A 26,541-nucleotide genomic window follows, 5' to 3' on the forward strand; every position below is an offset into this window, starting at 1 on the left:
TAACAGATCATTTGAAGGAATAAGTAAATTGTCTTAATGGGATGAAATTACCCATACAACTTTTTTCTTTCACATTCTAAAATTCTGATTCTCCTCTCCTTTCAGGAAAACAGATATAAATCTTCATGAAATTATTATGCTCAAACCATTTCAATATAGTAGAGGCCAGTAGCAGTTGCAAGTCCTTCTACTGCAAAATTGATTGGATAGCAGTAGAATATTGCTTTTTATCTCTAACATACAGAAAGGGAGTTTTCTTATTTCAACGTGTTCAAAACCATTCAGCATATATGTGGAATAATTTTCATTCTCTTTTAAAAACATTAATAATACTTCTTCTTTCAACTTATAAAACTACATAATTTGACCCACTGAAGTTTATTTAGTTTACGTACTGTTTACCTACTCCTATAGCATTTAAATTTGAACGTTTCTTGCAACAAGGATCTTTTTCAAAAAAAAAAAATTTGTTTTGTCTCTTATTTAGAAGACATATTTTCCTATATTTTTGGGGGAAAAAAATCTTCAGTATACTAATCACAATTATTATTTTTTAAACGGAGTACAGATACAGCTATGTGTGCTATGTCAATGTTACTCACTATACTGAAAAATAATTGCTGTTACATTTAAAAAACTCTTGGTTATAAGGTTTTGCAAATAAACTGAAGGGTTTCATAGGAAAGAAACAGCATGTTAAGTAAAAGCATAACAATTTACATCTGTGTTCATATTTTTTGTCCTTTCACAATTCAAGAGCTTTAGTAAGTCACAGCTGAAGCAGGAACCCTCTCTTGTCCCCAAAGATCACAAGTACAGAGGCAACCCTCATCTCGCAGCAAAGACAGCAACTACATCACATGCAAACAACCTTCCTTTGCTGCTTATAAAAGCCTTCAGCTCCACAAAAGCATTCATGTCATCATCAGCAACAGCAGCTCAAGCAGGCTAGCGATCAGCAAACCAAACTGCAGCCTCTGTTCCTTTGTGCCGTGCAGCTGTTTCGTACTGAGGAAACATCTCAGCCTCCCTTCTTGCATTTCTTGGCCCCTAGCAGGAAAGCTCTTAGGAAACCATTCAAGTAACTGCCAAAAGGACACAACTGCAGAGTTTTTGACACATCCTTACCCACTCTACTTAAGTTTGGTGCCATCTGCCATTTTATTTGCACTGTTGCCACAGCTCTGCCACTTGGAATTAATTCCAGCACCCTTTTCTTTATTGTGCCTTCAGCATAACTAGTTACATTTTATTGTGCCTATTCTTAGGTTGAGGAAATTGACAACACACGATAGGAACATCTCCCTACCACCTTACGCTTAATTAGTGTCCTGTTATTTAGACAGAATTCCTGGTTTTATTTTCAGTGCAGTACTGCTAACCTAAATTACACAAAAACTAGTAATCATTTCATTTTAAATATGTCCTTGCTATTGGCATTCTTAACTTTGAGTCTTTAACTTTCAGCTTCTGTCAGAAACTGCAAAGACTATGGCTCGGTTTATTTGTTTATTTCATGAAAATTTAAATCTCATGTAATAACATGACTCCAGAAGCTGAGATTTTCATAGCCTGTTGTTATATTTAACAACTGGTCTTTTTCCTGAATGCACCATACCTTTTCATAAATTTTAATCTACTGTTCACTCTTCAACAGTCAAAACACTGATTCTAATAAGAAGGTTCATTGCTACTTATGAAATAGGTTAAATGTTGATGTTAACACCCTAAAGTTGAAGTGAACAGGCCTTTATACCTAAGCACTTCAAAAAAAATTCCAGCCACCCTCTAACCACAACCCTCCTGACATTGCTTACCATCATGTTATTGTAATAGAGAAAGAACTAGGGAAACATGAAAAAGGATTGTTAAAAAAATAAAAATAAAATGCGTGGAGGGGTAGAGAAAGCGATGCAAACATAAAAGAGAAAAATGCCCTAGAGACAATAACTACAGTAGGAATGGGTCAGTCTTTTCTTTATCTTTTTAATTTATAAAATTAATACGGAAAAGAGGGCACTGAGCACAGTTTATTCAGAATGCAAACAAGCCTTCAATGCTCCTCCAACTTTGTCTCCACCATGATAGCCTCCACATCTCTTTCTACTATATCAAGAATCCATATCCTTTACTTTCTTCCAAAAATACCATAATTTCTAAAGAAAGGGTTTTTATGACCAAAACCTTGAATTGTCATTCCTTTATAGTCACTGAGAAGTAGATTTTTAATTCTGCATTTAAGTTTTGAGAGCAATATAGATCCTTGCCTGTACAAGGGCTAAACAAACAAGCCATCTTTCCTTTCCATAAGGACTTGTTCCACTAATATCTGACAAAATATCGATAATGTGGGCTAAAGTTCTTGCCCTATTCCAGCTATCTCAGCAGAATCCCTGGTGTGGATGTAGCCATGTTAACAATAGAAAGTTTTTGCCAGGTTTTTTGCTGTTGTTCAAGAAGTGAGCATAACACAGCAAATGAGGTTTCTCCATTACACTGTTTTTCTCAAAAAGGTGTAGGAGCAGATGCCTTGTAACACGCAAATGGTCCAAAACAAACTGTGTTTTATTTAAAATTGATATTGAATTTATCAATTAAATTATTGGGAAAAGATTCCTCAGGCAGAATACTACCCTACAGATGGGAATCAGAAAATCATGTGGATGCAGAAGTAGCTGAAATAACAGTCAAAAGAAAGGAACAGGAGAAGAGAGAAAAAAATAGGTAACTGCTAATAAGATTTCTCCTTTAAGTCTGTGTTGTGTGTTGCTTTTTTCCCTTCCATATCTTTTAAAAGTTAAACAGTGTCTTGTTTGTTGTAAATATTAAGCTCACACTGGATTCAAGTTTCCAAGTCTTAATTCAGCACAAAACAGTTTACAAAACAGCTACGATGAAAACTCTTACAAAACATGGGGAAGATTTTTGACTACTTCAGATGCACAAAGGTACACTGAGAGACACTTTCTAGAGTGATTAGTACATAGTCCCATTGAAAGGTCTATTAACATATAAAAATATTTCTCTATACTTGATTTAACGATATAAATACAGTAGTGACTATTATCATTAAAAAGCATATACTAAAAATAATATATATTTAGGTAGGAAAATATATATATTTATAAGGTCAAAGTTACAAAGCAAATAGCTAGGAAATACTAAATTGTTAAATGAGCTGGTATAATTCAATAAAATTGCATATATAAAAACTACATGTGCATTACACAAACTTAGCTCTGTATCCTGTCTTACCACCCAAAAACTTTTTTATATCACCCTTATGAAAAACTCAATTTGATCACTCAGACAAACGTTCCCAGCCAGGCTGATCCCAAATCTTCTCACCAAAACTTAACATTTTCCTTTACTTTGTAATTCACGCAAAATAAGTATTATTCACTAATCTATAGAGACCTAAAAGGCATTCCTTGATCTCCGGATCTCCATGGTCAATTCTGGTCAATATAAAATGCCTTCATTGCTTTTCTGTTAAAATGTGCATTTTATTTTAACTTTCATCTTACAGAATAGCAGTTAAAATAAACATCTCTCCTAATAAAGAGGGGAGATGGGAAAAGGTACATGCCATCTAACTGGCTTAGAGATTTCACTCTTGAAGATATATTTTGTAGCTACCCAGACTTGAAGACAGACTTACTCCTGCTCCGCTAAGGAATGAGTAAACAGCATGTACTGTCTCCCTGGGGCAAAAACTTGCCCTGAAGGTCAAAACTGACTCACAGGACACATATTTTACAGGTTTGCCTAACAGTTTGCTCTACTTGACTTGTCTCAAAAGCAAACTTCATAACATTTTATGCAAACATTATACAACCATAAGTCTGAAACATAAATCAATAATATTCACTTAAACTTGAGGAACCTCTGCACCAGGAAATAGTTTCTTATTTGAAATTCTGCTCTAATTAATATTAGCATTGTTAAATCTTACAATTATCTCTAAACAAGTGTCATAATATTTATAGCTTTAGATTAAAGCAAAAATGTGATAACTAAAATTCTGCACAGAATTTGAGGGAGGCAGGTTTTAAAGCAAAATTTGTGTCTCATTTTCATGGGCCCAGACGAATAGCTTCACATTTGAAAACTCTTATGTTAGAATGCTGTTGTTTGGTATTCGATGGTCACAAATTTCAAGAGCTGTCTCCATACAAAACCATATTTCCTACTGTATATCTCATTTAAGAATTGTTAAGGTTCAGGTGGCAAATATTTCATCATTCTCTTAAACCAAGCCTCAATATTTCTGGAAGTCTACCTCACCAGTATAATGAGTTAACAAAACCGATATTAGAAAAAGACTGAGTGACCACAGCTGTTTGACATTTGAATGTTTTTCAAAGAGATCCTTTGGGTCTGGGTCATGATTTCTTTTTTGTTAAAAAATAAAAGGGCAGGGGAAACAGAAAACCACCACCACCACAACAGCACACAAATAGGCCATAAGCCCTTGTTTTTCCTTATCCTTTAGAAAAATACCTTCAGGGAAAGGGTACTTGTGGGTACTTTTGCACTGCAGATATTACCAGAATGCAGAATAAGTAATATTCAGACCTTTCTTTCCTCTGGATAGATATAAAGAAGAAAAATATTTCATCATAATTACTTATGGCCTTCTGATGTGGCCATAAGCCCCTCCTCATTTTTCCCTTTTATATCAGTAAATGCAGAATTCAAAAGATTAAAAATTAGTTTGGAGCTCTACATTTTGAAGAATTAATTTCAGAATTTTGATGTACACACAATATGCACTACTACTTTTAAGCTATATAAAATCAAGTGTTCCACAAATGATAGCAAAAATGGAAGAAAACATTAAAAAGACAAAAACTAACAGAATTTTTGCCATGGTTTACATACAAGATATTATTTTTTGCCAGCAAACAGGTTCCTAAAAGTACAACTTGTATGACGATACTTTCATGTACTTTGTAATTTGGTGTTTTCTTTGCTAAAACTGGTTAGCTGAACACTGTTATTACTGAAAATAACAGACTGAAACCACACTGACTCATTCTTTTTGTAGTATAATATTTCATGCAGAACCCACTCAGAGTTTTATTACTCTTCCTCTTTAAGGAACCACTACAAATATATTGTACTTTTTCCCTATATGAGGAACTAATCAGGAAAAGAATATGTATTCTTTCCCATCTGGCATAACAGCACATTAATTCTGAGACAGTACCAATATAACAAAGCAAAATATTCTGAAATTAAGATACAATTTACTGCAGGCTCAAACACAGCAAGCACAGTAATCTTTACATTACTTGAAGAATTTCACCTTTGTCTGGTACTGATGATTACTGCCATCCAAGCCTTCCCAGCCTCAGACCATATATTCAGATGATGTTTTGAGAGTCAGAAGGTAAAACAGAAAATGAAAAGCTCCAGGTAATTCTGGCTACTAGTGATATGCAGAATAAATGCATCTATCTCACGGTCATCTGGCACAGTTTAAAGTGCTCACTGAAGTTTAACTACTGTTCTGCAAATGGATCAACAAAAGCAAGTTTATTTCTCCACATGGAGTCACCACAGAGTATACAAATTCCTTACTTATCACAGTTCATCTCTAACTGCCTTGTTTCAAAAACATTCAACCTAGAGGTGCTGGGCAGAAGCTACACAGAAAACATTTGCATCCCACAGCACCTTTTTCATTTATAAGTAAGGGACTACTAAAGCTGCATCAGCAACACTCAGGTCATTCCGTAGATGACTTAGGAAAACACTGAAGGCCCGGTCTTAAATTCTGAAGACTGTAATTGTGAAGATACAGCTATCTGTGAAAACGTCTCTCTGACCAGGACAGAATTAAATGAAAATTAAACAAAAATGCTATGGTTGTGCAACAATGAGGTCTGAAATTTCCCGGAAGCAAAATTTTCTCAGCTGAGACATCATCCCAGAAATTCTTAGTGGAAATCAAAACAGCAAGAAAATGGATAAACCTTCAGCAAGAAACGTCCAGGTAGAGACAGGGAAGAGGATGTCATCGTTATCCATTAAAAAAGTCTCAGGAAAATCTAAAGAACACCAGCTGAATCATCAAGTCTCAAGTGAACAGTACTGATCATAAGATCCAGCTGCATGTGTGTGCACCATCTGCAAACCCTGATTTATTTGGAATGCTGAAAATTGTTGCTCTCTTGGTATTCTAACACTAGTTGCTTATGATTTCTTATTTGTATTTCTCAGCCTATTGCAAGAACAGTAATACTTACTCTCCTACTCAGCCACAACAGCTACATCTTTAAAGTAAAGCAAATCTAAGTGTCCTGCACAGGCCCTCTTACTTCTGCTGCACGACAAAATGGCCTGCCTCTAAGTGAACTAAATTCCAAAGGTTTGTTAAAGAGTGTAATTTTCACTAGCACCTTCATAAGATGCTTTATCTTGACTGGCATGAGTACCCCACATATGCTGTACAACTTAGTAGGTAGCTTTCTTCCGGTTTATATCATCAAAGTTGTATTTCACTATTTTGTGGCTGAAAACTATTATAGGAAATCACATTGTACCTTCTGTGTGTACTAAAGGTAACAGTTGATGCAAAGCATTTTACTTACTTATTTTTAAAGTTTTTTTGTTGTTGTTTTGGTTTGGTTTTGTTTTTTTCTAAAATGCATGTTTTGTTTGCCATCTTCCCAACCTGTTGTAAGAAGTTAAAAAACACATCAGGATAATCCATATGTGTGAGCGGAATTTTCTGAGGAATTTTGGAACAGAAATAGTAAGAGATCTGCCAGGCCAGGGGGGAGAAAGAAAAGTGACACAGGATAGTTGTCTGCTGGAGAAAGGATTAGAGCATCACTCTGGGAAAGGAGCTTGTAGGGAGGTGCTTCACACCGCCATTCCTTCTATGGGCCAGATTTCTCAAAGACTTGTCTTTTTTAAAGAAGAATCTAAATATCAAATACTTCATTCCTGTATTTCAGTGTTTAAGTACTGAACTGATTAAAGTTTGGTTCATCCATAGGCCCCCATGTTTTTCACAACCAGATGGAATGAATACCTGCATATACTGGGAACATTATGCAAACCCTTCAGACTCAGCAAGATATTCTGAATAATTTCCATTAATCTATTTTACAAAATTTCTATATTCACACACTCAGTTACACTGGAAGATGACTGTACGTGTCATGCTTTCTAACTTTTAAAAGAACCATTTAAGTTATCTCAAAAACTGGCACTATTTTCTAGACAGAATGAACACAGTCATCTGAAATCACAGTAACTGTAACATGACTATGCACTGTAAATTATCCAAGAAAAGGTACTTTGGAACATTATCATATAGAAAGAACAGCTCTAATGACAAAAAACAAAAAGCACGAGAATATGCAAAATTGTTTAATCCCCGCAGAGCTGAACGAAGAATCTCTTTCTCTCAAGACCCACTTTTATTGGGAGGCTGTTTCATGGAGGAGAAAGAGGCAATTGAAGCTACGAAATGATGGATAGCAATGACCTTTCTATCTGTAAAACATGGGCATATTTTAGGTATTTAATCTTGAGAATTGGATTATTATTAATCAATTATTCATGACAATTTGAATCTATGGTAGATGTTTTTTGTTTTCTTAAATATCACATAGCTAAGGTCCATCTTGAGAACCAGAAAGGAAATTAAATCCTCACAAGCAAATAGCGTTGGCACTGGCATTTTCTTCCCTCCTAAACATTCCTTCCCCCACATAACAGGGCATATTGACAATTACCTAGTACTCTCTGTAGAACTTTTGCCTAAATATTCTGAAATCCAACTTTAGAGTTGGGAGGGAGAGGCGGGGGGAGTTGCTTGTTTGACTTTCTAATAAAGGAAAAGATAAGCTTTCCCAAAGAACAAAGCAGGGCATTGTGGTAATGCAGAGCAGCAAAAACTATGATGGCTGCATTCCTATGGCCACAGATTATTCTGCTGTATGGTTTAACATTCACTTTTTCTCATTTGCCAAAGGTAAGTGATACCACAAGCAGAATGTCTCCATTAAAGGCCACCAGATCATACAATGAAAATAAGCAGAAGGTGTTTGCAGATATTTAAAATGCATTGCTGAAGAAGAAGGAAAAGCAGATGGAGCTATTAATGCTAAACTCTTTTTAAAAGCAGAACCTCTATATCCTTAAATAAAATGCAAGCTACGTGTGCTTCTCTGAAGGGTAAGGAATAGATCTTAGCACTGCCTTTAAGAATACCTCAGATTAAAAATCTAAAATTTTTCCAGTTTGGGGAACTACAATGGAAAGGAGACTCTCCCTTACTGCAACTGTAAAATTGAAGGATCTGGATAGCAATGGTCACCTTCTCAAGAGTAAAATCAAATTAATGCACCTAAAAATAATTTAGCAGCTCTACCTGTTCACAAATACTCTTATTAAATATATATATATACACACACCTTATTTCCAGTTTAATTGAACTTCCAGACATTAGATCTATTTCTTCCTCTGTGTGCTACTCAGATTTCTCTTCTTTGTGGCATCATGCTTCTTAGGGACTAAGCAAACCATTCCTTACACTCCTTGCTAACACTGAACAGATTGAACTCCAGGAGTTTTTCCACAATAAGGCATGTTTTCAACTACTCTAATCATTCCTGAGATATTTGTGGTTCTCCACTGACCCTTCTCCAACAGAACACAGTATTCCAGTAACAGTTATGAAAAGCATTAACAATCAATACAGAAAGTCAACATAAACATTTCCTTCTTATTTAGCTCTCCCTTGTTTACATGTCAGTATACAGTAGCCTTTTGAAGCCCAGGGTTGCACTGGAAGTTAATATTCATCTGTCACAATTCACAAGCTCTTTTCAAAACTGACTAATTCCTTGGTTAATTAAATTCTTAACTCTTTCCCAAGATTAGCCATTTACCCAGGATATTATGAAAGTTTTCATTCTAGGGAGAGGGGTGCTCCAAAGGAGGTTGGGGAATAGGTAACTTGGGGGAAATCTCATAATCTAGAAAGCGTTTTAAAAGTGGCTTGAGAAAGGGACTGCAAGATAAAGGTGAAATGGAAGTGTCTTAGTGTGGAAAATGGGTGCAGCATTTTAGTTTATTGATGTTGCCTGGTAAAATGAGTTTATAAGTGCAAATAAGAAATCATACATAGTGAAGTCATTACAGAGTCTCTAACACTGGACTTCGTTGTTGGTGTGCCAGTAAAACTGACTGATTAATCTACTTCCATATAACAGCAGGGTAAAACAGCTGCAAAAAAGAAAAACCTTGGAAATTAAATGCTGGAAACATTTATACAGTGAAAACTAACTAACACAAATGGATTATGTATCAGCTGTGGGGCTGGAAAACAATCTGTATGGGAAAAAAAGAAACTGGATCACTAGGATAGTGGTGAATAATTGTTAATACTTAGAAAACTAAAGTGTGTCCTGTCTAAAACAATTTAAAGAAACGGTTTTAAAATAGTTCTGAATAGTCAAAACATTATTTATTTCCAACCTCAAGCTTCTTTCAATATGCAATATTCCACAAAATTTAGTCTAGCAGGGTAATAGATTTGGTTGAATCACAGTCATTCTGATCTACAATACGAGTTATTTAAAATGAACTGCCTAAAAAATATTTGTGATAAACTTCTCTGTTCCACTTCTTCTATTATTCAAATTTTAGTAACTATGTAGATCAATTTGTAGAACTTACGAATACTACAAGAGGTACTTGTCAGTGAGCCAAACACTCTTCTTTAATTTTGACTATTTTGACTTCTCTACTCATAGCTATACCAAAAAAATAATAATAAAAAAAAAAGGGCAAGCAAAAAGGTTTTGTTCGGCCATTTTGTTTGGTGGTTAAACAAAAAATCATGAATTTGAAACAGAGAAAGAAATGCATAATAACAACTACTCAGTTGTATCATAATAAAGCCACTAGCGTACAAAATTCAATTATCAAAATTATCAACGCTAGGAGTTTTAGAGACTTCCAGCTTTTAGCTAAGCTTGCTTTCAACAAAGGTAAACTGCTACTGACTCCAGGAAGAGCACATTTATGCACAGGAGGGCCTAACATTCAACCTCTGAATTTTACCGTATCTCTACCCTTTTTCCTGTTACTTTTTCTTTTCTTAATTTATAGACAGAGAACCTTCCTGTCACAGAGACATATAGCTGCACATAACTGCCAAGTCACTTTACACTTCCTTCACTATCGGGATCTTGCAAAATCTGCTGCAATTCCTGCCATACATTGAAAAATTTACTTTTTCCTCTCCTACTTCCCCAGCCCAAGGGCTACAGTATGTTCTTGCAGTGAAGAGCTTAGAGGAACCACAACACCAATCATCCTTGGCCCTTTCTTCCATAGTTAAAACATGCTACTATGTTGCTACCAAATAAATCTGGTTTCCCACAGGTTTGGGAATAATGAAACCTCTAGGAGGGGGGAATTAGAACAAGACGACTCCAAAAGCAGCTGACTCCATACCCACGTCCTCAACAGAAGTACAAACCAATTGCTTGTCTACTAGGTCTAAAGTAATAATCTTTGGGGGTAAAGAAGACTCTCAAATCATGGAAGGCAATTCTTCTCCTTTATAGCCCATGAAGAATTATTTTAAAATTTTCAGATAAATATCTGACATGCTAAATTCAAGTTTTCCTATTAAGGATCTTGAAAACTATTCACTACATTAAGGATGCAAGTATTTACCAGGATTCATTATTTATATTCATTATTTAGGGGGAAAAAAAAAAAAAAGATTAACTAACATTTGAGTTTCTTTGCAAATCTTTACAGAAAGTTCAGGAGAACCTGATCAAGAATATCCAGCCTAAGAGCTGGAGTACAACTCAGCATTGAATCTATTCGCTTTTTGGATGCATCCTATGATTAGGGAAGAGTTTCTTCTGCTGCCCCTCCCTTGAACATCTAGTGTTTAAGTATTCACAGAATTTTAAATTAGCATTAGCTCTAGCAGTTAACAGAAATATTTTTGCCTCAGGAGAGTTCAATTGTGGATGATATTTTGGATGATCTTTTGGACAGCATGTGATCCTCAAGTGAGAAAACTGGGAATAATCCTACACACCTTTTTATGTTTTAAAGCATCTAAGACATAACACTAGGAATATGGGTTTGTAAAAGTCAACTTAAAAAAAAAGAAGTCCGTAGCACCATAGCACTTTAGGTCTGAAACCTTGTCTTACAGCATTCTTCTACTTTTGAGAGGACTAACTACTTTCAGATTCAAAGCTCTGTATAAAATTAAATCTGAACTGTCCTTAGCATATCTGGTAGAAACTTTCCACAGCATAGTTTACCACTGAAACGTATAACCTGAGAAATGTAAGGTGATGACATTGTGCACAGTTGCACAATGCAGCTCCTGTGCCTACTAAATGCACAGATATGAATGCATTATGAATAATAATAAATAACATTAAGGGTTAAAATGTAGATACCATAGAGGTCTACAATATACCACACTGCTCAAATCACACCTTTATTTCAAATTGTTATTTATAGATGCTGACAGAAGTCATTCCGGGAAATAAATTCCAAGACACGCATTATAGTTGCAACACAATTGCATTTGACACACATTTAAGGGAGTCAACAGGCAGTATCCCCTTACACTACTAAAGCAAGCCTAAATGGCAGCAATTTGTTCTGGAAATACTTACTTCTGATGAGGTCACCATCAGTGCAATTTCCCCAGACAGACTGCTCTTGTATCTCTGGCTGTATACTTTGGTTACTGGAAGGCTGTTTTATGTCTTTATCTCCTGCCGCAGGATTTTGTTGGTCAGTTTTTTCTAAGTCAAAAGAAATTTGAGGGTATTAGTTTCTTTGGTATTTTTACTCTTCGTGAGCAAATCTCATATCTGAAAGTTAAAAACTAGAGAACATAAAATATAACTTTTATTAGCATCTCATATATTGTCCCTAGAAATAATTCCTAATAAAGTCAATTTTCAGTTTGTTTTCCTTTGTAGATGAAATTGTTCTCTCTTTAAAAAAGTCTTTTAGTTATTGTTCTTTTAGTCATACAAAGTAATACTCAGCACCTTTTGTAAGAACAACTTACAATTGAATTTGTTTGTTTAGTTATTTTCCATGACATTTTCAGATAAAAATTTGAGTTTGTCACACATAAAACATATTTTGTCCGTAAGCATGTGCCTCTGGCATATAAAAGCCACAGAAATTCCACAGAAGTCTGTTTTCCATTATTTACAATTCAACATATGATTAAAGACAAATATTGTTCTAACGTCAACACTGATTAGTACAAAGATTTTAGTACAGCACAATTTTCTTGTCTTCATTAAACAACTACACTTTTAAAAACTATTCATGGAGTCAACTTTTAGCCTATGATGAAAGGAAAAATGATTTTCCCTCTCCAAGTGTATACAAGTTGCAGGGAAGTTTCCATGGTAAGGTTTTTTGAGGGATTCTTAACCTTATTTTACAAGATAGCAGATCTTGTTTTGATGAATTCTCCAGTAAACACATGCAGACCTGTATTTTCTCAAACCAAAGTAGGTGACAGCCTTCATTTTCGCTGTTGTTAATGTTCTGTTTATTTATTTATTTATTTTTACTGGCATTCAAGGAAACACTTCCAAATTACTTTGTTCATTATTCATAGTCATTTACTTGAGGGATGTGTAGAACACTAAATGTTTTCAGTTTGGAGTATTTTTTCAGAGTATTTATAATATGTAATATTTACAGTAAAACTAAAGTAAATGAACAACTGCTGAAAAGTCTGTTAGCTCTCTCTTTTTTTTTTTTTCAACCTTTAACATGTTTATAAACTACTTATCACAATGTAGTGATTTCATATCCTCTAGTAAAGCATCGGTTCCAGTCCTGAGACACAGAAAAATTGCTTACTGCTACAGCGACATTTTAAAGGTTTGTTTCTTTATGTAACCAACAGCAGTTTGAATTTAAATCCTAACTTTCTGCCTTTGTTATCCACCCTATTAAACTGAGCCATTGAACATCACTCAAAATAATATATGCCATATTGTATGTATGGTAGCATGTGCCTTCAAGCACTGCTGCTCCCCTTCTATTAATTTCCACCTCTAAAACATCTGACCCAGCTACCTATATGGTACTTATCTCTCTGCACTCCCTCACATCACTATTTCCTCAACAACTTGTCAATATTTCTTCAGGCTCATCCTGAGATGAACAGTTTCACTGGGATTGATGCAGAGTTACTTAAGTGATTGGAAAGATAGCCATAGACTTCAATGAATTTTGCATCTTGCCCTGTATGACTTAATCTCACCTAGATTCTCATCCTGTCCAAAACCAAAAAACAGCAAACAAAATACAGGTGGATTTTTTGTTTTTCCAAGCCCTTGGACAGACTTTAGTCACAAGTTATTTATCCCAAATATCCATCAGACACAAATATGACTGTATTGAAATATGATGATTTTGTCTGTGCAGTTAGGCATTAGGTTCAAATGTGTCTCAAAAGTGTTTGAAAAGTGCCCTGAAATAGGCTGAATGAAAATAAGTAGTATCCTGGAGAGAGCTAGTGTAAAAGAACTGCAAGCACTGTACAATCCGCTTTTCATACAGACTAAGCTCAAATGAGCTATTTTAAGAGATTTTGCTCTTAAACTACTTTACTGCAGTAACAACACTAAGATTACAATAATATCTACCCTGCGGTGGTAGTACAAAACTGGAGAGTTGTTGTATACAATTTTCTTGTATATGATACAACTTTGCAGAGCACTATTTGATGTTGTAAACAACAAATAAACTGTAAGGAAAGATTAGTATTAATATTAAAGGGCCCTTGGCACTCTAAGTTACATTTTTATCTAATAAATTTGAAGAAGTGCTGAATGCAATGAAATCATCATTATCCATAGGAATTCAGTTTTCATCCCTCTGCTTGTTTTCTGTTCGGTATATATATATATATATATATATATGTATTCTTTACAGCTTGCATGTGCATTTTTTATGTTTACTTTTATTGTTCTAGCTGGATATAATAAACATCCAGTCAAAACCATGTAAACGATATTAACAGTTAACAAGAAAGAAGTAAGAGGTGCTATTAAGAAGCAACAGCAGTGTTGCAATTGAATACCAATTTTGATAGGAAATTTGCAGGAATTGACATGAATTGAGTAGCTGTTCTTTGATTTATTGCATTCATATAAAGTCTTCCCCAAGAATGTTCATAACAGAAACTTGCAGCAGTGACATTAAGCATGTATTTGATATCTTGCTTTGCACTTCTTAATCACCCACCAGAGAAATTTTTCTCCCAGCAGATGCTACTATAGCTGTGTGGTGGGTTGACCCTAACCAGAGGCAAGCACCTTCTCTCCCCAGCCACTTCTTCTCTCCCCAGTGGGGTAGAGAGAATAGAAAAAGCAAAAGCGAGGAACCTCATGGGTCAAAATATACTTAATATGTGAAGAACAGAAGAAGAAAAAAAAATCAGAAATAAATAAGTGATGCAAAGGCAATCACTCACCACCTCCCACAAGTAGAATGATGGCCAGCCAGTCCCCAAGTAATGGATACCTCCCCAAAAACACCCTCCTCTCAGTTTCTGTTGCTAAGCATGAGGTCACATGGAATGGAGTACCCTTTGGTCAGTTCAGTTCAGGTGTCCTATCTGTGTCCTCTCCCAGCCTCTTGCCTACCCCCAACCTTCTCCCTGCGTGGACTGTGACATGCTGTGTAAGCATTGTTCAGCAATAGCTGAACTGGTTTGTCATCAGTATTGTTTTAGTGATAAATCCAAAAAACAGCACCACAGAGGCTTCTATGAAGAAATCTAACTCCATCCCAGCCAGACTTAGCATAATGGGCCTTTAGAAAAAGTGTTCAGTTATGTACATTTAAGATTTTATTTTTTTTTTTATAGCCACACTACTAAAGAAAAAATGATACAGCAGAGCACTGAAAATAAACAAACACTGGAGTCCTGATTAATTACTTGTTATTTCTCTTGACTGTGTATAAGCTCAAAGTTTTAGTACAAAGAAATTTCTTAATCATTCCCCTACAAAAAAAAAAAAAAAAAGCTTATGATGGGATCATAGGATCTCTTTTGTTATTATTATTATTATAGAAGTGTGGTGACAACAAGAACTGATCACACATGAAAACAGCCTCAAGGACACTTGAGTCTGTATTTTGTTGATGCCATTATTTTTAGTGCATAAAAATAGTTATGAATTTACTTTACGAAAGGTAATACATTCATGAAACCAATAAAAATCCACACAAAGACCTTAACCTTCTCTGAAGTGCCATGCTTGTGGCAAACAGGGTTAATAAAACCTACAGCAACTACAAATACTGACGGCTGGATCTGGCCATAACCAGGCATGTCATTTTTCCACTGTGTTTTCAAATAAATTAGTAACAATTCTCTGCTTTAATTAAGCTTAGCCTTAGGAAATTTTTGTGATATTTCTTTGGTATGTTAGCTGCTGCTTCCTCTAGTACACTCTTCCACTCTCAAGTGACTAACCTCCAAAACTGAAAGCCAAGAAGAAAACCAGATGCTCTGCCTAGCAGATCAAATAATGGAAGGAAAAGAATCATTATGTTCTGAGTCTGGCTGTATTGAGGCAGAAACCCAATCTCTCTTCAAAACCATTGCAAGTTACTCCAGGTCAGGTCACAAAAGCAACGTAGCCTTCTTACTTGTGTACTTGGTACTATTCATGTGTTCAGGGCCCCGATCAGCAACCCGAATGGTTATGTGCTCTTCTAAAGGAATGGTAGTCCCTATGCTGATAAGCTTCTAGCCAAAAGCCCTGTGGCAGTGATACTCACACAGATCACACTGTGATTTATCCTGAAGGTAAGCACAGGCACAAATTCTACTTGCGTAGAGAATAATACAAATTTAAGGTTTAAATAAGGAAGAGATAAAACATGCAGGCAAAGTATACAATTGAGATGGTTAACAACCTAGATCATATCTATATTACAGACAACTGTAAAGTTAAAAATTAAAAACTTTATTCACATCTCAAAATGACCATTTTGTGAAATAAGTGAACAAAGTGAACTCCTACTTTTTTGTTATTTGGAATTATTAAAGGATATATACATCACTTTTATAGTAAATTAATTTATTATACCACAATATTTTTATATTTATTTTGGAATTAAACTGTAGTACATATATTTCATAGAATAAATCCTTGTTTTCACAGTTGAAAACTACTGCAATATTGTTAACTCCTGTTTTGGTTTAATTAATATGCAAAACTGAGAGAAGAGATAAAAAAGACAGGTAAAGGATGTGCATTTGGAGGACACATCTCAGAGAATTCAAGTCTTTGACAAACAACCGTCTTCACTTCTTCAAGTGCTTGTCCATTTGTACATTCACACTCTAGCTGTCCCCACACACCCCATTATGTCTCTTGAGTTTACTAAGAAACGGGTCTCAATGGCTGCTGCAAGACCAAGATAGCAAACATGGAATCATACGTTACTACATCAAGAACTATGTAATATCCAACCCGTCAGCATGCAAAAAAATGAGAACAAGTACCTATATATTAAGTGGGTTGGGCATCCTCATATTGTCAAGGACAGCTGATTTCTATTCATTAGATGACACACAAAACCATATACTTACTCAGCCATCTCTTCCAAAAATTTGAACAATGAAAGTGCTAGACCAGCAACATGACAAACTGGACTTGAGAAACAGATTCAGAGTTTGCATATTGGCACTGTGGATGTAACAAGAGTTAAAAATCCTACGACTGTAACAGTAAAAGGCTTTGTTGCTATGACATTCATTTTCTGTTCACCAATAATGGGGTGTATAGCACCAAGCAGTAAGTAAAGCAAAAGCAGCTGCTGGGAAAGCCTTCCAGAAACCTGAGCGCATCATTCTCATCAAGGAGACAGAAACCAGCAAAATGGACTGGCACAGCTGACCACCACAAAAAATGTAGAGACAGGAACAGTTCAACTCTTTCGCTGTTTAAGGACAGAGGAACGATGGAAGCATGGGGCAAAGCTTACTTGGGCACCTAAATTTGACACAGCTGCTGGGATGTAAACATTAATCCTCCAAAGGCCTTAGTTATCTCTGAACAAGCAGATGTAGATTTAAAGACACATTGTGCAAAGATCATAAGCCACCCCAAATGGAATTTTGTCTTTCAAAGCAAAGAGAGATTTATTTATTTATTTATTCTGAGAAACAGAGAGAGAGAGAGGAAAGGTAGGTCTATGAGGAAAAAAAAAAAAAAGGTTTCAGAATGTTTCCAGAAGGAACATTAACAAAAGATTTCTTTGTCTCAAGCCTACAGCAGTTGAAAGAGATTGAAGAGCATACAGCAAACACTGTATTTTAACACTTCTCTCTCTGTTCATTAATATCCTAGCTGGCAAGAAACCACTGAGGATACTATTCCCTGCCTTTCACAACAGTAATACAATGGAACAGTGATAATACCAGGTTGCATAATGCAACTATTAGCAATAACCCCCACTAGTTACTTCATGAGCTGCCTAAGACTTTTATGCATTTCTCATAACAGGTTCAACTGTGCTATTCGTGGAACAGAAAGCCTATTCCAGTTCATGATTTGCCTGAAATCATCTCATTTCATTAATGACTGGTTCTACAATCTAAGTGCAACATTAATATTGATAATCCACAAATTATCAAGTTCAAAGTCCTCCAATGGAGTTGGATGCCTCCGTTTAGATGTTTGATTTTTTTTTTAAACTAAAGTAACTAATTTGCTTTTATTTCATTTCAGTGACTTTCACTTAAATGTCTCATTGCAACTTCCATTGGCCCCAAAAATACTACTGAAGAATCAATCTCTTAAAATTAAAGCAATTCAATTGAACTTGGAAAGCTCTTCCACAGAATTTTCCAGGTACAAACTATGGAACAATTATGGATATACTACAAGTCTGACAGCCTTTGCCAATTTTCTGTCATGATAAATTAAAAATAAATATGAACATGCAAATAGATACCCTGCATACCCTGCACTATTAAAAATACAAAGTTCAAAATCCATAAGTGAAAACGTATTTTCATAAATAATCATACTACTTGTCATGTGGTCGGTTACAAATTTATGTAACTCATCTGATGATGTTTCACATGTACAAAACTTAAGTTTCAGGTAAATGCTGAGTGATCCTGAGTGCAGTGGCTGTCTTTATTACCAAGTAGCACAAGACAGTAAAGGTGGACCTGTACAGTGAAAGAGTTGATTTTAAGGACACTTATTTGATATTATCCGTGTTCCAGGGACTTGCTACTTTGGACTAACTCTCCAGTCTCAAAGACTGAGGGCTCTTTTCTGGCTGGAGCGCATCCAGCACATTCCTGCAGTGCATCTTCCAGATTATTTTGTTCAAAATGAATCCAGTCCAGGTCACTCCCCAGAAACACTCCAGAAAGTAAAATAAAGCAGGGGTGAACAGGAGGTTCATTTCAAAACTTCATCGCTGATCCAAATGAAAATACTACCATAGACATACTCAATTGCTGGAATTGCTTATTAGGAAAAATACAATAAAATAAACAAGTGTTTAAAGCAAAGAGAAATCTAACTTCTGAAGGTCTGGAATGGAGTTTGAGAAGAATGATTATGATATAAAACTAGCCTATGAGATGGAACGAAAATATTTCAAATTTGATGCGAGACCTTTACAGTCACCTCTGTGAAATACAAGTCTATCACACCCATGTGGACATGAATCACTTTACTGGAACTGCATGCACATGAAACTGAAAGCAGAAGTCTATTATTATGACTAGCTAGAGTTAGACTTGTAAAAGTTTCAGGCATTTTAGTCAGTAACGTTCAATTTAGTGCTGACAGAAAACTATAAAGCAAATTAACACTAAACTCTCATCAGATTGAAAGCGGAAGCACAAATAGATCAAGTATTTGGTATGTTCGAACAATTTGAGTGTATTGGTTAACCGTTAAAATAAAAATCCATTACTCATAACACTGAGGCACTGCTAGCAAAGTGCAACAATTATGGTGATAGTAATAGCTGTTGCATCAAGAATTTCCAGACATTCCCACTGTGAGTCTTCTGTCATCCCTGTCTCATCTAGTGCTGTAGCACTCCTGGTCATGAAAACAGTAAAGCACACAAAATATTAAGGGGTTTGAAACATGCTGTTGAAGAGGAGCACATGTGTTGAGTGCTTTTATGAATGGAAGTTCTGAATGAACTAATGTGTATGGTTTCTTCAGACACCACACTAGAATTGTATCTCCATCCAGCAACAGTGACATGATTTGCACGGAAAAGAGTGGTCACTTACAGAATTTGACCCCTAATATTTCTACTAGACTTCACTATCCACTCCACCAAAAGATATATTTATAGATGGCAGTCTTACATTTTCTAAAATGTTGTCTGATTCTCTAAATATAGTTCCATGTTTGTTGAACTTCTCTTTTGCATTCTTTGGTTTACTCAAATGCAGAGGATTTCATGGAAGAAGTCTACCCATATTGCTTGGGATTATTGCCTAAGCAAAAATCCTGACATGACCTCTAACTTGCAAAATATTTTCCTTAAAGCAGAGAGGCCAATGGTCACAAATTGTCACATTCCTTGTTTAGGGACACTGAATTATTTTGGTACCTGCCACTGCAGAAAATACTTGACCACAGCCAAATTGCAGTGGTATAGACATGACACTATTCACTCTGATTATATTGCACGGCACACAGGTAGAAGTAGTCATAATTTGATTCCAAGGGCTATGGAGCTCAGGAGAACAGAGACAATACGATCAGGATCTTGAACAACAGTGCAGAACTAGACTTATGCTTTTGGAAGGATGCGGCAAAAAATGAACTAGATGTTTGCAGAAATTAGGTTAAATCTTTCTTCTTCTCTCAGCAGCAGACTCTGCACAGATAATAGTTTAAAGGCTGAAATGAGTTGCTACAAAAGAAGACACTGATTAAATCAACTCTCTCTCAGCACGCTAATTGTGGAGGGGCAAAGTCCAATAATCTGACAAATAGTTAGTTATGCATTAATTCAAAAATGAACAAGCAGAGAAGCACAGTGAGAGCAGGGATGTTGAGAGAATATTGGTTAAAGCAATGTAAGAAAATTCTTCTGAGTTGCAAAAGCCAGAGCATGACACATCTTTAGGTCAAAGTACTTCTCAACCCAGTTTCACCATCTCCACAACTTATGTAAATCCCTCCAATCTGCCTAAAGTTTTATTTCTTCTGTTTTGTTTTTGTTTGTTTGTTTTCCTTAGATTGTAGGATAGCTATTAGTTGAATATTCACAATTCAATTGAATTTACTTTTCTTTTTATGAAAGAGAAGCAATTAGGCTTCATCATCTGAACGTTTATGACGGCAAGCAAAAGGAGCACTTTGAAGATCTGGATTTTTTGATGATACCTCAAAGAACTACAGGAGAGAACAAAAGATTGTTCTCATAATGTAAGGTATCTGTATCAGTTATAAAATATGGAAAGCATATTAAAGTATGTCATTAACAATCAAAAATTATTTCTCACCAGAATGTATTTAATACTTTGCTATACATACAACATAAGCCTTTTTTTTTTCTTACTGAGGGATCTTTATTCCTAGGTGGACACAGATTTAAAGTATCTATTGTAAAGACAGAGTCATCAATTATATATATTAAAGGATGAGTCTAAGTAAATTAATAGTTATTTCAACTTACTACAGATTTTTCCAAATACTTCTAACCTACTTTCAGAGATAATGTGAATTTCAATCACAGCTGTTACAATTATCTCCAAATTCTACAGAAATTGGTGTGCTTTTGGATGTCCTGTGGGATGCTATAGAGAGGGTTGGAGGGTTTTGAAAGTCCCAGATATATTATCTTAGATCTTTCACCCTGGAATATCTGGACTACCTTACCCTGTAACCACACACTGCAAAGCTGACAACAGAAATGCTGGAATATAGACTGGAAATGTTATGAACTCACCTCTTCCTCTTTCCACCCCCATCTCCACAACAGACTTAACAGACTTAGAAAAAAGCATCAAATATCCACAGTTATCCTTAAATCTAAGTTCACTACAATTAAAAAAGGCATTGTCTTTCTGCGAACTATACATATGCTTTAAAATGGATCACGTGCCTTGAAAGGTGTGGCAAGTGAGCAACCTTGAATCAACATATTATACTTGTTTGTACCTTAATGATCCCTGAAAAAGTAACTCTATAGTCCTTCACCTTGACAGCTGTGAGCTGTAATTGTGTCATTCAGACTTTCTGCACAGAGCTTTTCTGTGAGCAGACCAGTGTTCCCTTCCTTACTTTTCATAAAAAAGAAAAGCGGGTATTGAAAAATCTTACATATGACTTTATTTCATAGTAAAAACATAATTCAAAGTGGGACTGTAAGAATAAGACTGCTTTCCAGGCTAGTTAGCTCACTGGCTTACAACTTCAATAACTTTGATGTATGGCCTACGCATAAAGTTTAACCAGTGTGGCCCCTTGATCACATAACAGACAAAAGCAACAGATTGAAAATAAACATGTATCACAGATACATTTTGATTTTTCTGGCAAAAACATGATTTTAACAGCTCAGTTCTGCATGCTTGATCTTCTTTATCTAATCTTTTTTTTTTTATTTTGTTTTACTGTTTAGAAGTTCTGAGTCATTCTCAGAACTTCTAAAAAAAAAAAAAGACAAGTATAAGCCAATTTAATGTGTCTCCTTGCCAATTTTTTTTTTTTTTAAACTTTGCTACTGATACTTTCTGGTTTCTCAAACAAGTCTTCAACTTTGATTTTACATAGTTATTGATTTTCCAAGTTACAAAAGCAGAGACTGCATGTTTAATCCACAGTTGCACAACTATGCGCTCAGTATCTGCTAACAGTTAACCACATAGATTACAGTTACAGTCTTTGAACAATCTTATTTGTCTGTTCTTCAGGGACTTTTAAAACTGCTGTCAGAATTGTGAAAAACAAAGCTATAGCTCTAAATGCAAAAAAAAAAATAAATAATAACAATAAAAAAGTCTCATCTTCACAGACCAGAACTCAGTAGGCAAACATACTACCCTTTTTGGGGGTAGCCTACAATATACCTTGTCAAACTTCTCTCCACGAAGGTGATCAGAATAGAAAGATATTTTGTGTAATTGCAAATTGCACATAATTGCACATCATTTAAAGAATTTATTGCTATGATGAATGAATGTACTTTTAAAAAACATTAGAACAGCAAATATAAAACAAGTTAATTCTCTCAGAAACAGGTTTTAGGTGCAACATCAATGAGTGGCCTAAAACAAACAGGGAAGTGACCTCCAACCTGAACAACACTCCTGCTCCAGGATCTACCTTTCTCACTTTACTGCAAGACATGGAAAGAAAGAAGCTTTGCAGAGAAGAGCTCCTAAACACAAACACCAAGGCTGAGGAACGAGAAGGCAGTTTTTAAGGAGCAGCATCTGCCTCTCTGTATGACTGCAGTTTTCAAGTAGTGAAACACGGTGCTGACATCAGTGCATCTTTTTTTTCTTCTTCTTCTTCCTTTATACATTTTCTACATAGGAACTTCTGGTTAAAACAATAAAGGCGTGGAAGTGAAAGTATTATAGAGTTATACCAACGAGGGGAGGCCGGGGAGGAGGGAAAGGAAGAGAGGGGTTAAAACCCACAAAACAAATCAGCAAATGTAGCATTCAAATAAAAAGGCGCAACAATTACAGAGAAACTTTAAAGCAACTTACCTCGAGGGAGAGAGATCAAAGCGCTGCTTTCAGTCGGAGCTTGCTCTGGCCCTTCAGGCCCTGGAGGAAGAGGTTCTCCCACTTGGGACATCTGCCAGCTCTCTCACCGAGTCACGCAGAGCCTGCGCCCCCCTCCAACAAAACTAACACGCGACCCTGAAGGAACAAGCGAATGAAAGCACTCGTTAATCTATTTCACGCGAAAAAAGAAAAAAAAAAAAAAAACAAACCCTCGCGGCTCGGGGGCGAGGGACGGCAAATCCGAGCGGCGGCGACTCGGCGAGCACCGGGGGGCCGGGTGCGGCCCGGGGGGGGTCCCGGGGCGGCGGCTGCGCAGCCCCCCGGCAGTTCTGCGCTCCCTCCCTCCGCCTCTCCTCCCGCTCCTCCGCGGTGTCCGGCCCTCTCCTCAGCGCCCCGGCCGCCCGCAGCCTCCTCGACACCCCTCTCCCGGCCCGCAGCCGGGGGGCCGCCTTCCCCCAACACGTCCCCCCGACCCCCCACAGCCCCCGGGGCGGAGGCGTGCTCGCACACACCCGCACTCGCCCCCTCTGTCCCCCCGCGGCCGCAGTCAGTCCTTTTCCATCATTTCCGGACGATGAAACATCCCGCTGCGGCAGGCGGCGGTGGTGCAGGTCCTGCCGCCCGCCAGCGCCGGGCCCGCGGGCTGGGCTGGGCTGGGCTGGGGCTGCGGGAGAGCACTGCTGCCCCCCGCCCCCAGCCGGGCCTCCGGCCACGGAAAGTCCCCGAGGAGGCCGAAACCCGTCAGGCAGAACGAGGGAAAAAAATAAATAAAAATAAAAACACACCGCCCTTGAAAGGGAGGCTTTCATGTCTGGACAGGGTTTGCAGCTGTAGCGTTTGGCAGAGGCACTGCTCGTGGGGCAACAGCTGGCGCAGAATTAATTGGGCCGCTGTGGTGGTTGTTTGCCTTCAACCAGTTGCGCCTCGGAAGCCGGGTAGCCAGGCACGTGAAATGCTGCAGGCCTCCCGCTTGTGCTTTCCACCCCTCTCAGAGACCAGTCCCAGCCCAACCCAACACCTTGGTGTACCTCCCCTGGCAACATATGGATGTGTACATTAAAAGGACTCTAAAGCATGTGTACAAACTTATTCAAACGAAAGTGAAGGATAGAAGAAGTGTTTTTCAAAAGTAATACCCTAGAGAGCACACCACTTCCTCCACAGGCACCTGCCAAGCGGCCTGACCTACCTGTGCTTTCTCTAGATAAGAAATACATTTCTTCCTCATTACAGGAATTCATTTGATTGTCAGCCTCGTGCTCTGTTCTTGCCCACACCATGCAGCATTGCCATTATTTCTCATGTGCATGCTAGTGTCCATACGCTAAGTGCTTGACCTTGCTCATGCTACCACAACTTTGCACACCTCTCTAATAAAGTGTGTTCATGTTTAATCTGTAATTTTCTTAAAACTTAGAAACCAAATTTTTATTATGGTTGAGTAAATATGCTCTACTGGTATGTCCCATCATGGTGTGCAAACAGTTATCTTCTGGGAAGCTGAAACGAGGAGTTAGAAACAGCCAAGTTATAAACTACCTACATCCTAACATAAGAGAAAAGAACTAATGGATATTTATTTTGATATTATAAGTGCTAAGCATTGTGCTCAGGTATTAAAAGTAAAACTTAATTTCTTAAAGTTTAACGTTTCCCTGCACTGCTTGCAAAACAACCGGTATAGAGTGTAAATACCTGAGTAGGAGCCAATTCATATACAACACCACACACTTTGGGGCATCCCCTAATTTCAAAAGCCATCACTGTACAGCTTTATTACTGGTTAACGCTGGTGCTAAAGATAAGTGTGATACAACTAATAAGACATGTTATGTATTTTCCTCTGAGAAATACAATCATTTTTAAGCATTTCAGTAACCTGAGACGTTCTTTGGTACAACATAATATTTCTTTAAACCTTTTAATGATAAAATGGAAAAAATATATGCTATGTCTGGAAGAAGGCAAGTAAAAATTCCATTTGGGGTACACAAACTTGTTATTGTATTGCATAATAATAATATGGATATCAATACCTACGCTTCTCATCTAAAAAAACATTGCATAACTTTCCATAGCTCCAGTATACAACAGCTCCTTCTCTCCTCGCTGCCCAGGGGGCAGAGCAATTGAGACATAAGGTAGGACTTACCTCAAACTCCCAAGTGAGTCAGTAGCAGAAGAGAGGTTATGACTCATACCCAACGGACAAGCTTGTGTTTTTCCCTCTGAAACTGGAAGCACAGCACAGAAGAGTGGGAGGAGCAATAAGTTAGCCAACCACACCCTGCCTTCAAAACCTTTCATTGGATAATACATATCGAACAGATACCATCCTTTTTTTTCCTTTTTTTTTTTTTTTTTTAGGGGTGGTGTTTTTTGAACCTTATCTGTGAAACACACATGGTAACCTTCATGGTGTTTAGTTTATCTTCTTCAAAAAGATGATGGGATGAGTTCAGCCTGCCAAGGTTCAATGATGTAGATGCCTATGTACAGTTTAAAACAACTAAATCAATGGAAGAGAAACTTCAGCTGATGTTGCCATATTGCAATTGATGATAGTGTGAGATAACCCCAAGCAAGATCAGATAAAACAAGATAAGGGAATCTAGTATAAAAAAAAAAAAAAGTGTGATTCATTGAAATAACATATTAAAATATCGTGCGACACACTGTACATTAAAAACCAGAAACTGTGATTATTGTAAAAAGATAAATCCAGATGTGGTCACTGTTAATGAGATACCACAGATAGGCAAAGTTCATTGGCATAATACAGCATATTACTGACATCCCAGCACAGCTAATCTAAAATAATTGTTTTATTCTTTTCCTTTAAAATATTTATCATTCTAAAATGTTACCGAATTTTTTCAGGAAGTGGGCAGTAAAGACTGTAACATCGTCTGTTCTACAAGTAGGTTATAAATATGAGGTATGTTGTATCTTACTACAGCAACCAAGTTATAGGCTTTGCACACACGTATTGCAATATACTCTTCCATTGCTAGATCATAGCATTCACACATTCAGGTGTGCTCTTCTAGACCATAAGGGCAGATCTGGGGATGAATGTGAAGGGGATCTCAAAACATTTGTAAAAAAAATGCCTTAGACACAAGCTGGTCATAGCAGGGCAACCAATCCCTTCCGCTCAAAGGAAATCCAGCTCCAAAGAGCACAGAGAGACAAACAGTAGGATACCGAAATGAAATCAGAGGCATGCAGATGCAGACTCCAGAAATGGAGTTCAGAAATGCAGAGAAGCAATTTTTTCCAGTAATCCTGCACATTGCCCTTTAGAGAAAGAAGTCTATATACTGTAAATGATTCTTGTCCAAGTCTGGTGTTTTTCTGCCATGGGATGGACTCTGCAGTGAAGAGGGAATATGAGGCTTAATGGCTGCTTTGCACTAGCTCAAATTGGCATTTGAGTATTAAACCTAATGTAAATCTGAATTTAAAATATGAAACATTATTTTTTCTGTTTTAGTTTTCTGTTTATAGTGAACTATTTTCTGTGAAATATTTTAAGACAGTGAAGATTTCATTAAAACTGATAAATTATAAAGTGAAACAATGTAAAATATTCTAAGAAGAATTATTTCTGATGTAACTCCAATGAAGCCAAAGGAGTCACATGAAAGATGAGTTCAGCTCAACAAGCTTTATCCTACTTAGGGCGAAACACATCACATGGCATAGTTTATGGCAGTTTCAGCTATTGCTTAGCA

General features: G+C 36.8%; 1 protein-coding gene across 3 annotated transcripts in view; it reads right to left on the reverse strand.

Annotated features, from left to right (window-relative positions):
• MDFIC (MyoD family inhibitor domain containing) overlaps positions 1 to 23,479 on the reverse strand; it is a 48,222-nt gene extending 24,743 nt beyond the window's left edge. Inside the window, exons 1-3 of one of the 3 annotated variants that reach the window (XM_035543984.2) lie at positions 23,317 to 23,478; positions 22,784 to 22,939; positions 11,685 to 11,816 (exon numbers count right to left, since the gene is read on the reverse strand). In XM_035543984.2, the coding sequence (XP_035399877.1) occupies positions 11,685 to 11,816; positions 22,784 to 22,874 (223 nt within the window). In that variant the 5' untranslated portion in view covers positions 22,875 to 22,939; positions 23,317 to 23,478. Of the gene's footprint in view, positions 1 to 11,684; positions 11,817 to 22,783; positions 22,993 to 23,316 lie in introns of those variants that run through there. The other 2 variants (XM_035543986.2, XM_050711936.1) reach the window with 2 other exon arrangements.
• Positions 23,480 to 26,541: the final 3,062 nt, after the last annotated feature.

The sequence above is a fragment of the Cygnus atratus genome, chromosome 1, assembly GCF_013377495.2.
Source record: "Cygnus atratus isolate AKBS03 ecotype Queensland, Australia chromosome 1, CAtr_DNAZoo_HiC_assembly, whole genome shotgun sequence".
In the NCBI taxonomy this organism is placed as follows: Eukaryota; Metazoa; Chordata; class Aves; order Anseriformes; family Anatidae; genus Cygnus; species Cygnus atratus.